Raw genomic sequence first — 12,166 nt, 5'->3', positions numbered from 1 at the left:
TTATTTACAAATCTGCAAACTTTTAGAAATACTACTACAAGCATATAGTTTTAACATTTTCAGTGGCAGTTGATCAAATATGAATTGATAATAATATCCTTATTTGTGTTTTAGGTGGTCTTGGAGGCATTGGAATGGGACTTGGTCCAGGTGGACAACCTATTAGTGCCAGCCAGTTGAACATAGGTGGTGTAATGGGAAATTTAGGTCCAAGTGGTAAGTATTCTAACTTTATTATTTCTTTTCAAATGATACATTTGCTAGATTGTAAAGCTTATACTTACAGTTTGTAATAATGTTGAAAGGACTCTAGTTTATAATTGAATATTTAAGATGTTACTTCAGTCTGAAAAAAGAATGAGACCTTAAGAGCAGAGAACATGAAAGAGATTGGGCAAAGGTCAGGAGGGTTCCTCTGAGGCCAGCCATGTTACAGTTAGCCTTTTAGTACTGTGGATTTTGAATTGTCAAAGGAGAATATCCAGTATTGTCTGTGTCTTGTATATCATGGATATACTTTATTTGTGGAATGGGTGAAATACTACCATGTTGTAAGGAATTTAAATTTGAATATCCAGTTGGAAAGGTAGCTTGTCATATAGCTGTTTGACTCTTCACCTAGAGTAATCTACAGTTTATCTTTGAAAATTAATTTTTAAGCTTTTTGGTTTCAGAACCCTTTTATACTTTTAAAATTTGTTGAGGACTCCAAAGTGCTTTTGTGTATGTGGTTATATTTGTCGGTATTTACTTTATTAGAAATTAAAAATTAGAACTTAAAAATTTGCATATTTAAAATAATGTATTATGTGTTAACATAAATATAGATATAGTTTTTAAGAAAACAAAAATTAGAAGAGTGATATTTCGCCTTTTTGTGCATCTCTTTAATATTTGGCTTAATGCAAGATAATCATGCTCTTATATTTGCTTCTGAATTCAATTCATTATAGTACCATCTATTGTGTAGTTTCTGGAAAATTCCACCTTATACTCAGGAGAAAGTGAGAGTAAAACAGTCAATATCTTAGTATTATTTGAATAATAAAATAGTTTTGACCTGTTGAGCTCTCAAAGGTTCCCATACCATATTTTGAGAATTGCTATTTTAATTGATGGACTAATAAATGCTCTCTGGTTCCTGTTTTTGTTGAGGTGCTATAGCTACAACTTAAATTGTGAGGTTAGTTAAAATAATCATTCTCGTTTAAACAGGTGGAAATTTTCTCCTTTACGCTGAGGCGTTCTGCCCTCCTAAACACATACTATTTTTATTCTTTTTTACTGCTCCCTTAGCTGCTATGTTTAAAGGAGACCTGATTTCTCAGTCTGCTGTGGTGATATTTGTGTGTGTGAACTGAAAAAAAATAATGAACTCTTGGCCAATCCTAGATATTCTCTAACCAAATGTGAGCATGACCAGTGAATTTTGTTTTCTTGACTAATGAATATTCACAGAGGCCTTTTTAAAGACTCTTGATTAGACAACTGCTATGGCATAGCACTTTAAACCATCCTGTCTGTGCCCTGCTGCTTCTCTAGTGTTCCACTGTGACTAGACCAGTATTATATCTATTGTGCTCTTGCATTTTGTCACTCTTTAGTCATTAAAATAAAGTTTATTGAAAGTAAATATTGTGTATTTCATTTGAGGTATGGGAATGGATGGTCCAGGTTTTGGAGGAATGAATAGAATTGGAGGAGGTATGTATAAGTATTTCTTTTCTTTTCTTTTTTTTTTTTGTATGTACCCATCACCATGTTAAGTGAATTAGAAATATGTTGAGAATTCTAAGGAAAACAAAACATGATTTACTATTGGCTCATGTCCTAAAGGCTGTGAGCAGAATTTGAGCCTGGTACATACTTAAGGGATATGGAAGGTGATGTGTTATGAAGCAGTTGCACAAGGGTAGGGTAGGTGAAGAGTTTTTACTGATGAGACTTAACATTTACAAAATGCACCATTCACCTATACAACTGACAGTCACATCTCAAACTTAATCTTTATTTCATAGGAATTGGGTTTGGTGGCCTGGAAGCAATGAATAGCATGGGAGGATTTGGAGGAGTTGGTCGAATGGGAGGTAGGTAAATGTATATAGTGGGATATGTGTGGTACATTTCATTTTCCTTATTATTAAAAATGTCCCCCCTTTACTTAGGGATGGATACCATAGATATTTTCAGAGGATGTATGGGCACTAGGGGATAAGGACAGATATAGCAGGACTGGGATATATGTGGCATAGAAAGTAGGTTGGGTGAATCACGGACTTTCTGTATTGTGATTTTTGCTGTCTTTACAGTTTAGTTTCAGTAAGTTCCTAAATCAATTACTGTTTATTGATAATACTTGAAAAAGGGTTAATTTGTTGCATAATCTTTTCAGAGCTATACCGTGGTGCGATGACTAGTAGCATGGAGAGAGATTTTGGACGTGGTGATATTGGAATAAATCGAGGCTTTGGAGATTCCTTTGGTAGACTTGGTAGGGCTGGCTGTTTACTTTTCCTTTTCTTTTTGCAGGTTATATTTTTAGAGCTTGGCTCTCTTTTTTATGAAAAAGTAGACATTTAAAATGTTTCATGCAGTTTATTACTTGAAGAAAAATACTTTACAGATTTTAATGTACTAGCTCTCTTTTTCAGTTACATATCTGAACCCTATTTCTAGAAGACTTTGTATTTTTCAGTTTTTTTACATCTTCTGAGAGCATGGTACTTTGGGAATTTTAAAGTATGATTATTAATTAGTATATTATCTTTCCATCCTTGTTTAGGCAGTGCAATGATTGGAGGGTTTGCAGGAAGAATAGGAGCTTCTAACATGGGTCCAGTAGGATCTGGAATAAGTAGGTTTAAATTTTACTAGAATTTTATAGTAATATTTGAGTACTTGCAAAAAACTTTGCAAGAGTAGTTATTGTAGTATAGTAATACTTTGTTCTTAAATGTTACTATGACTTGTAATTTAGAGAAACTTTGGTAGTTATTGAGCTTTACTGTTTGAAATTTCTAAACTAACTTTGAATTTTACTTCTTTGACATTTCTAAACACCAGAATATGTGTTTAATGTCACCCAATTCAAGAACATTTACTCCAACTAATGAATCTGGGGATTTTTCTAATCATGTGTCAGGAACAACATTAGCTTTAGCATCAATTTTGTTTCCTTTCTTATATTGGAGACTAGCTTATTTCATCTGTGAACAGCTTGTGTCTTCTGGTAAACATGGGTGAATTGCCTCAGATCTAACACTTCTTGAGACCTCCTGAGTTTGATGGCAAGATTGAAAGAGATGCTTATTTCCTCGCCTCTTAAATCTTTCCAAGATAGAATCAAGAGTACCATTGTTGCAACCCTAGAGAATTCTAAATTTCTTCCCTCTGTTTCCACTACTACATTTTAGGACTTATATTAAGCCTTAACACAAGGCTTATAATTTTGACTCCTGCTGAACCATGTCTGTGTGAGCTCTCCATACTTTATTGACTTCCTTTAATTGATTGAAATCTCACAGATAGGAAACACAGTCTACTTGAACTGTTCTAAGAGTGAGTTTTAAAAAAATCTTGTCAGTGGAAGATACTCCATTGTACCTTGCTTCTCATTTTATTCTTTTCAACATCTTTTGTCAACCTTGGCCATTTTCCTGTTAAATATAATATCCCTATCTTCCTTTTTCACCTCAGTGTCTATACTTCTGTTCCCCTAATTTTATATTTGTTGTTAACAGAAAACCAATTTGAGGGTGATGTTAGTTTTTAGAATGGGGATACTAGAATAGCTATGAGAAACAAGGATACATTTGAGAAAGAGTAGAATTGGAATAAAGAGGATTCAACTTGAATATAGCAATCAAGTGGGTATGAGATACAAGCTAGATTCTCAGGCTCTGGCTAAAGGGATGTGATTCTGTTTTTTGTTATCTCTACAAGTTCTGTATAACATAGAGACTAAAAGTTAGGTTCTTTTGTTATTGGAAATTAAATTGATATGAAAAGAGAAATTATATGTGAGACGAGATACTGAGGTGAAAGGTAAGCTAGGAAGAGAATATCATGTAGGATAGTATGATGAGAGCAACAGTTGGTGTGTGAGTTGTAATTATTTCAATTTATCCTATATGTCTGTTCTAATAATTACTAAACTTAGTAATATTAGAAAATGAAAATGAGGGAAAAAACTACTATAACATTAATGAATAAAGTATTAATAATTGGTAGAAAATTTATATTATGTTTTATGATACGAATATAACTTCATAGAACTGTATATGTCTAATGTAGTTATACAGTGGCTAGAATAAACTGATTCAGTTAGCCATTAACATTCAACTAACCTAATATATACCAAATTAAAATTTGTTCCTTGGAAGATTGTTATATCACGTGTATGAAAATAATTTTATGTTTATATATTGTCTAATCACATAAATAAATTAATTTTTATCTCCCTTTCTTTCTCAAAAATGATTATCTCCCTCCTCTTTCTCTCCTTCTTTTTCCTTCTCCTTTTCCTTCTGCTTTTGAAACAAAAACACCAAACTCCCAAATCCTCCCTTCCCTTCTTGAAAATCCAGGTGGTGGAATGGGTGGCATGAACAGTGTGACTGGAGGAATGGGGATGGGACTGGATCGGATGAGTTCCAGCTTTGATAGAATGGGACCAGGTATAGGAGCTATACTGGAGAGAAGCATCGATATGGATCGAGGATTTTTATCGGGTCCGATGGGAAGCGGAATGAGAGACAGAATAGGCTCCAAAGGCAACCAGATATTTGTCAGAAATGTAAGCAACTAAATGTAAAGGATACTTAAAATTAATTTTTTCCTTGTATATCTGTTACTAATACCTTTTTTCATTCTAGCTGCCTTTTGACTTGACTTGGCAGAAACTAAAAGAGAAATTCAGTCAGTGTGGTAAGTATGCCAAACTGTAGATATATTGATATTGACTATGGAGGAAAAATTGATTTTAAACTTTAAAATACTGCTTAGATCATTACCTTTCCAGATGCTTATTCCTGAGTTAATTCCACTTCAAAGAAATGAATTATTTTGCTATCCTTTGACATAACAGCAGTGCATATTAGTACTAAATAACAAGATTTAGAGTAGAGTTTGTCATTGAGTAGAGTCTTTGTGGATAAAAAAGGTGCATATTGTATTACCTGATTTTTAAATGGTTACTATATCATCATTGGTTGCATTTAAAAGGATTTTTTTTTCCTGTGGGAAATATTAACGAGTGGTATTTTTTTTGTTTATGATGTAGTGCAGTGCATTGTCAGTATGACCCAATGAAATCCTGACTTCTAAGCGATATGGAGTTAATAGATGAGACCCATTCTGCACACTCTTGTCACTTGTACAACTCAGGTAGCTTAGGTGGTAGGTAGCATAGAACCCACTGTCTAGAATGCCTTAGACAGGTACATGCTGTTGGCCCTTCTCTTTCTTTTATAAACTGTTCTTGGCTATAATGATACTACCTGTACAACCGTAATATGTTCATTAGCTCTGTAGAAAATTAGGTGGTTTATTACTTTTAAAAGAGGGCCTTTTTTTGTCATGATGAGAGAATTAGTGCGAGTGGAGCAAAGTAACAGATATCCTGCTAATATTTGTCTGCTCTTGCATGGTAACCCAGAGAGTATAGTCATTAATAGTAAGCTATGTAGGTGGCATATAATGATGAAAAATGACTAAGTAAAAGTGATACATTCAGCCTTTGAGAGTTAATGTAAAGTTAAGAGTATTTGGATTATTATCTTTAATTTTTAGAGATCGTGAAGGGGATAAGTTTTAGTGTTCTCCTGTAAAAATAGCCTTTGTCGCCACTAATCACAGTGATAGTGATCTTTTGGAAGCTATTATCTGAGAGTACTTTATACTTAAATTTCTTATAATAATCTGTTCACATGTTTTCTTCCCTCCCAGATGGAGGCTCTTGAGGGCAAGAACCATTATCTTTTTATTCTAGCACCCTTCATTGCTTCTGTACATTTACTAGGGGTTTATTAAATGTTTATCAATGAGTTAAGCATTCTGAAAAGATCTTCGTTCATTTATTTGCTTATTTAGTCATTAATTAAATCTCCAAATACTATATTTTTGGCAGTCTGCTTGTCATTAGGATTACAAAGAGGAAGAAAGTAAGATATTACCACTGCCCTCAAAGAACATACAATATGAATCTGTCTATAATGTTCTAGTGGCTCCTTTTAGTTGACTATCCTCTTATTTATATTTATTTAGTTTACTCAAAGAAGAGAAACATAATTTTTCTTGATAAAAAAGTTGTAAATAAGTCAGGTAGTAGTAATAGTTGCTACTAAGAGAAAGCAGAATTATGAAGTTGTTTTGAGGTATTAGTAGTCTTTGTAGGAGTAAGAAGATCTGCCAGAATGAGTAAGCAGCTAGCCATGAATCCCATAGACTACAGGGAAGTGAACATATCAGGGCCTTAGTGAAATGCATCAAATGAGGGAGCAGTAGCAGTAAGTATAGATAACCCCTGCTATTGTAGTTTGAGTGAAAAAAAAAAAAAACTCCAAATATCATATGATTAAGTAGAAGTGAAACAAGATAAAGAACAAATGGGACAAATAGTGACATTAATGGAAGTGTGACCAATATTTAATTGACTCTTCTTTGTCATATGTAGGTAGATTTCCTTTCGAGATCAGACATTGTAGCAAGTTTGAGGTCTTTGGTGGGCTTCTATACTTGCCCCTGGCATTGTTTTGACAGGAGGACATCATCAACTCAAAAACATATTTTAAAAGGAAAAACCTAGTACCCAAATCTACACTTAAAAATCTGTGCAACATTTTAGCTAATAAAATAAAGTGGTTAACTTTGTTATTTTAGCTCTAGTCTTACGTGCCTTGTTGATCAGTCTGTGTTATGTCATGAAAGTAATGATTTTTTTTGTTTTCTCAATTGTAAAATCTTCTGACTTTTAGATTTATATTAAGGTAATACAAGTAATTTCCTACCATTTTCCTATTTTAAACTTGAACTTAGATCAGTGGAAAGGAAAATAAGTTATGGTAATATAGAATTAAGTGTCCAGCTATTGACAACTATGCAAGTTATTTATTTGGCTTGTATGAACTGAGCAATTTTCTGCCACATCACTTTATTTATTTACTTTTAAATCTGAAGAATTTTTCTTTCTTAGAATGAGAAGTTTGTTTTTCATCTGCTCCAAGCCTTTAGTGGCCCTTTCCATAGTGTAAGTCAGTGTTTTGCTTTTTGTTAACCCCCTGGGCCCAAGGTAAGTTAAGTATATTCTCTTGGTTACTTAGTAAGAGTCTAGTGGTACTCCATGCTCTCTGCTAAAATAGTAACTGTCAGTAAATGACCCATCAGCAAGCCCTCTGATCATTAAATGTCTATAGTGGTTAATTTTCCTTAATGGGGCAGTTACAAAGGCTGAGAAAAGGTAGTATGAATTATATAACCCTCAGTACAACACTTCCTCAGCAGTTATAATACAGGAAAAAAAATCTGTTCAGATCTCCAAATATAACAAGATGTGAAGTTAAGTGAGAATAGTAAAGTAGATCTTCCTTTATTCTGCTCAGTGTAATTCCTCAGAATATGCATTTTTAAGAAGGCAGAGTATAATATAAGTGAACCATTTAGAGTTGGATCCCACATTGGTTTAGGTTATGCTAACGAGGTCAAATAGGCATAGCCTATCAAACTTCGTATAGCCTATACCCTTTAACTGCACTCAGTGGCTTAGTATGATGCAGGACCATAGCATTGCAGTGCAAGGAAAGCCCATTCTTAACTATTCCTGCTCTAAACTGTAACAAATGTAACATTGCTCTACAGATTTCCATAATCTAAGTTTCCACAAAGTTTTCTACATCAGTTAGAAGATCTGTTAACTGCACAGAAAATGGAGACTTGTGGTAGATTTTATTTACTAAAACACATGCTGCTTCCCTTGTGGCTCAGCTGGTAAAGAATCCAGAGACAATGCAGGAGACCTGGGTTCGATCCCTGGGTTGGGAAGATCCCCTGGAGAAGGGAAAGGCTACCCAATCCAGTTTTCTGGCCTGGAGATTCCCATGGACTATCCATGGGGTTGCAAAAAGTCAGACACGACTGAGCAGCTTTCACATGCTGCATCAAGCATGACTTAGTGTACTCAAGATTAACTTAAGAGTAAAAATAATGCAGTATGAGTAGAAACACAAAATATGAAGAACATTCACGGATAATTACTTTCTATTGTTTGTAAAGAAACCCTAAAACTGTTTTTTGTCTCCTATTTCATAATTGTAGTTTCTTGTAGAATATCTTGATTTGCATTTTTTCTCCCATGGTTATGTTACAGTTATACTTTGGAAGTAGATTTTATTAAACTATTTATTTATTTATACTTTAACTTGGCCTGTTTTTGGATCTGCTTTTCCATCATTTTCCAGAGTATACCCCACAAGATTAGTTAATAGACTGAGTTAAATAAAGTAGAAAGATTTCTTTTATTGCAAGGAAGTCATTTTTGTAGTTAGGGTATGTAACAGCAGTATCTTCGATCATTGTAATACTGATTTCTCATTTCATACTCTTTTGTCCTATTTGTTGTTGTTCAGTAGCTCAGTTGTGTCCAATTCTTTGCAACCCCATGAACTGCAGCTTGCCAGGCTTCCCTGTCCTTCACCGTCTCCTGGAGCTTGCTCAAACTCATGTCCATTGAGTCAGTGATGCCATCCAACCATCTCGTTCTTGTCATCCCCTTCTCCTCCTGCGTCAGTCTTTCCCAGCATCAGGGTCTTATTTAATGAGTTGGTTCTTAGCATCAGGTGGCCAAAGTATTGGAGCTTCAGCTTCAACATCAGCCCTTCCAGTGAATATGCAGGGTTGATTTCCTTTAGGATTGACTGGTTTGATCTCCTTGCAGTCCAAGGGACTCTCAAGGGTCTTCTTTAGTACCATAGTTCTAAAGCATCGGTTTGTCCTATACTGTTGCTGAAATAGCAGTACTATTTTATTTTTCTTGAAATCATCTAAGATCAGTAGATTTTTAAGTCATTTAGGAGTCCTCAGAGCATGGCGAAAGCCAGGGAAATCTGATATTAATCACTTAAAGCTAAACTTCTTTCTCCTCAATTATTTATCTTTAGAAAAGAAAATATCTCTATTGGTGTTTTTATGGAATTAAGAAACTTGGAAAACAGAACTTTCCAGTTCTATGCCTAGGAGCTTTTTAGGTCAGTCTAACCGTGAAACAAGTATCTATAAGTCCCTTTTTCTATAAGCCTGAGTGTCCAGAATATAAGAAAGTTCAGTTATCTTAGCTGATAGACCTTGTCAGCTGAACAGCCTTGTGATCATTGTGAAGTCAGGAATTTGGGGGTCTGAATCATGATTCCTAAACAGAGGGAAAATTTAAGAGGAAAAAATGGAGAAACTTGTCCTGGGAGATTAACAGATTTTTGCAGGAGATAATTACATATTTTCCTTTGAAGTTATGAAGATTTGTTGCTTGAGTGAACCTCAGTATTACTGTTAAACCTATGGTAGGATACTTACGTTAAGAAAAACCCTAAATTTTTAGGTAAATTTAGGATAATGAGGAACCTTTAACCTTAAAAGCTCTTGAATGTTCTCCACAGTCCTCTTCAAAATCACTGAAAAATGCTGCCATTTACTAAGATGTGCTTTAATTAAACTTGCTTGTTTTCAGGTCCCAGCATTTGAGATGCTAAGAGGACTCTGGAAATTGCTCTGCATTTATCTTTAAAGCTTTTTTAAAAATATAGTTTTTTATTTTGTTTTATGATGTAAAATGTTTCATTTTATGATATTTATTAGAAAATATGATTTCTGTGTATTTTTTTTACTTTTTTCTTCCAGTTTCCTTGAGATATAATTGACATACAGCACTGTATAAGTTTAAGGTGTACAGCATAAATGGTTTGACTTACACATGTAAAGTGATTATTACAAGAAGCTCAGTGAACACTCATCATCTCATAGACACAAATTAAAGAAACAGAAAACAAATTTTCCTTGGGATTTAGGATCTTTTCTGAGGATTTATTCTTAACAGCTTTCATATATAGCATATAGTAGTGTTAATTATATTTATCATGTTGTACATTACATCTCTAGTACTTACTTATCTTATAACTGGAAGTTTGTACCTTTTGACTGCCTTCTTCTAATTCCCCCTCTCCAGCCCTTTCCCTGCCTCTGACAGCTACAAATCTGACCTCTTTTTTTTTTTTCTGAGTTTGTTTCTTTGCTTTTGAAATATAATTAATCTACAACCTCATGTTAGTTCCTGTTACACAACCTAGTTACTTGATATTTCCCTACTTTTTAGATGATCATCTCGATAAAGTCTAGTTACAATATACCACCATAAAAAGATGCTAGTTATTGACTATGTTCCCCATGTAGTATGTTTCATACCCATGATTCATTTATTTTGTGATTGGAAGTTTGTACCTCTTAATCTTCCACTTAGACAACCTTACCTGTTCTCTGTACAACTGTTTCTATCTTGTTTGTTTATTTGTTTTTTAGATTCCATATATAAATGAAATTGTACAATATTTATCTTTCTATATCTGGCTTATTTCACTTAGCATAATAACCTCTAGGTTCATCCATGCTGTTGCAGATGACAAGATTTCATTCTTTTTTTTTTTTTTTAATTTTTTATGGAGTTTTTAGTTTGTTTCTGTATCTTGGCTGTTGTAAATAATGCTGCCATGAACAAAGGGGTGCACATATCTTTCTTAGTGTTTTTGTTTTCTTTGGATAAATATCCAGGAGTAGAATTGTTGGATCATATCATATAGTATTGCTGTTTTTAATTTCTTGGAGAATCTCCATATTGTTTTCTATAGTTGCAACAACAATTTACATTCCTACTAAGGGTGCACAGTGGTGGTTTGATTTTTACCAGTTGTAGGTTAAAAATTGTTTGGATGAACTTTAACCATTGTAATATAATTTCTCTGGAAATTAGTCTGTTTTGGAACTTTCAGAAGGGCCTTCCCTGGTGGCTCAGTGGTAAAGAATCCTCCTGCCAATGTTGAGAACCAAGGGTTCAATCCCTGGGTCAGGAAGATCCCCTGAAGAAGGAAATGGCAACCCACTCCAGGATAATTGCCTGGGAAAACCATGGACAGAGGAGCTGGGTGGGCTATGGTCAATGGGATCACAAAGAGTCAGATTGGACTTAGCGACTAAACAACAGATAACTTTTAGAACACAGTTAAAGACTGCCTAACCTGGGTTACAGGTCATGGTTTTGGCTCAGTGTGATATAATGAATAGTTAATAAAACTTGAACCATTTAATTATCATTAAGTAGATGAGTAACTATTGGTTTAAAAAAAAATGCAGTAATGGGGCAAGGTGGTGATGGATGAATAAACAAAAGTAAAAAATAGTCCAGGATGTTGTAGAAATCATTCAGATCAAACTTTAAACATGAAAACAATCTTACTCATGCACTCAGATTAAAAATTCATCCCATCACATAGGAAGGGCTTATGCAATTCTTTGATAAGCCCTTTTCTTTTACCTTCCTCCCTTTTCCTTTTTTTTTTTTTCCCTTTATAGAACTAAATATGTCTGGCTCTTTGATTTTATTGCCAGACTAAAGTTAGCTCATAGTGATCTGGCAACTACATATTCAAAGGGAGGGAAACATTATGGTAAGTAGTTACACACCTCATGATCTAAATCTGTGTGAACTGGGTTATCATACATCCCTGTTTGCCTGTGGATAGTGTCAGTGTTTACGTCTGTTACCTGTGTGTACTTATTAGTATCTCTCCCTTTTACTCTCAAGTTTCTGGTTTGGATGATGGATTTTTATGGCCATATATTTTTATAAATGATGTGCATTTATTTCAAATACCAGTCTGTATAGAGTCAGTAATGATATTAACTCTAAACAGAACCATTGTCTGGTTTTCTTCCTCCTTCTGAAAGTTCCTCTCTAAGGTCTGTCTTTGTGCTCTTGTCATCATCAGTGTTTTCTACCTTTATTGATTTAAATCTATAGTATCACTTCCATGTCTGTTTCCATAAATACTTGGTGCCACTCTTACATGTAGAGTTCAAATTAAGATATTGAGTAAATGACTTTGCACTGTGGTTGAAAACAGAATTAGTG

The 12,166-nt window shown here is 34.2% G+C and overlaps 1 protein-coding gene across 2 annotated transcripts in view; it reads left to right on the top strand.

Moving 5' to 3' along the window:
- MYEF2 (myelin expression factor 2) overlaps positions 1-12,166 on the top strand; it is a 41,931-nt gene that overhangs the window by 20,736 nt on the left and 9,029 nt on the right. Inside the window, exons 10-16 of one of the 2 annotated variants that reach the window (XM_061157077.1) lie at positions 115-216; positions 1,654-1,704; positions 2,019-2,087; positions 2,393-2,491; positions 2,783-2,854; positions 4,587-4,795; positions 4,875-4,926. In XM_061157077.1, the coding sequence (XP_061013060.1) occupies positions 115-216; positions 1,654-1,704; positions 2,019-2,087; positions 2,393-2,491; positions 2,783-2,854; positions 4,587-4,795; positions 4,875-4,926 (654 nt within the window). The remainder of the gene's footprint in view (positions 1-114; positions 217-1,653; positions 1,705-2,018; positions 2,088-2,392; positions 2,492-2,782; positions 2,855-4,586; positions 4,796-4,874; positions 4,927-12,166) is intronic. The other variant, XM_061157078.1, reaches the window with a different exon arrangement.

Source organism: Dama dama, chromosome 12 (genome assembly GCF_033118175.1).
Source record: "Dama dama isolate Ldn47 chromosome 12, ASM3311817v1, whole genome shotgun sequence".
NCBI lineage: Eukaryota > Metazoa > Chordata > Mammalia > Artiodactyla > Cervidae > Dama > Dama dama.
This window is presented reverse-complemented; position numbering and strand designations above follow the sequence as displayed.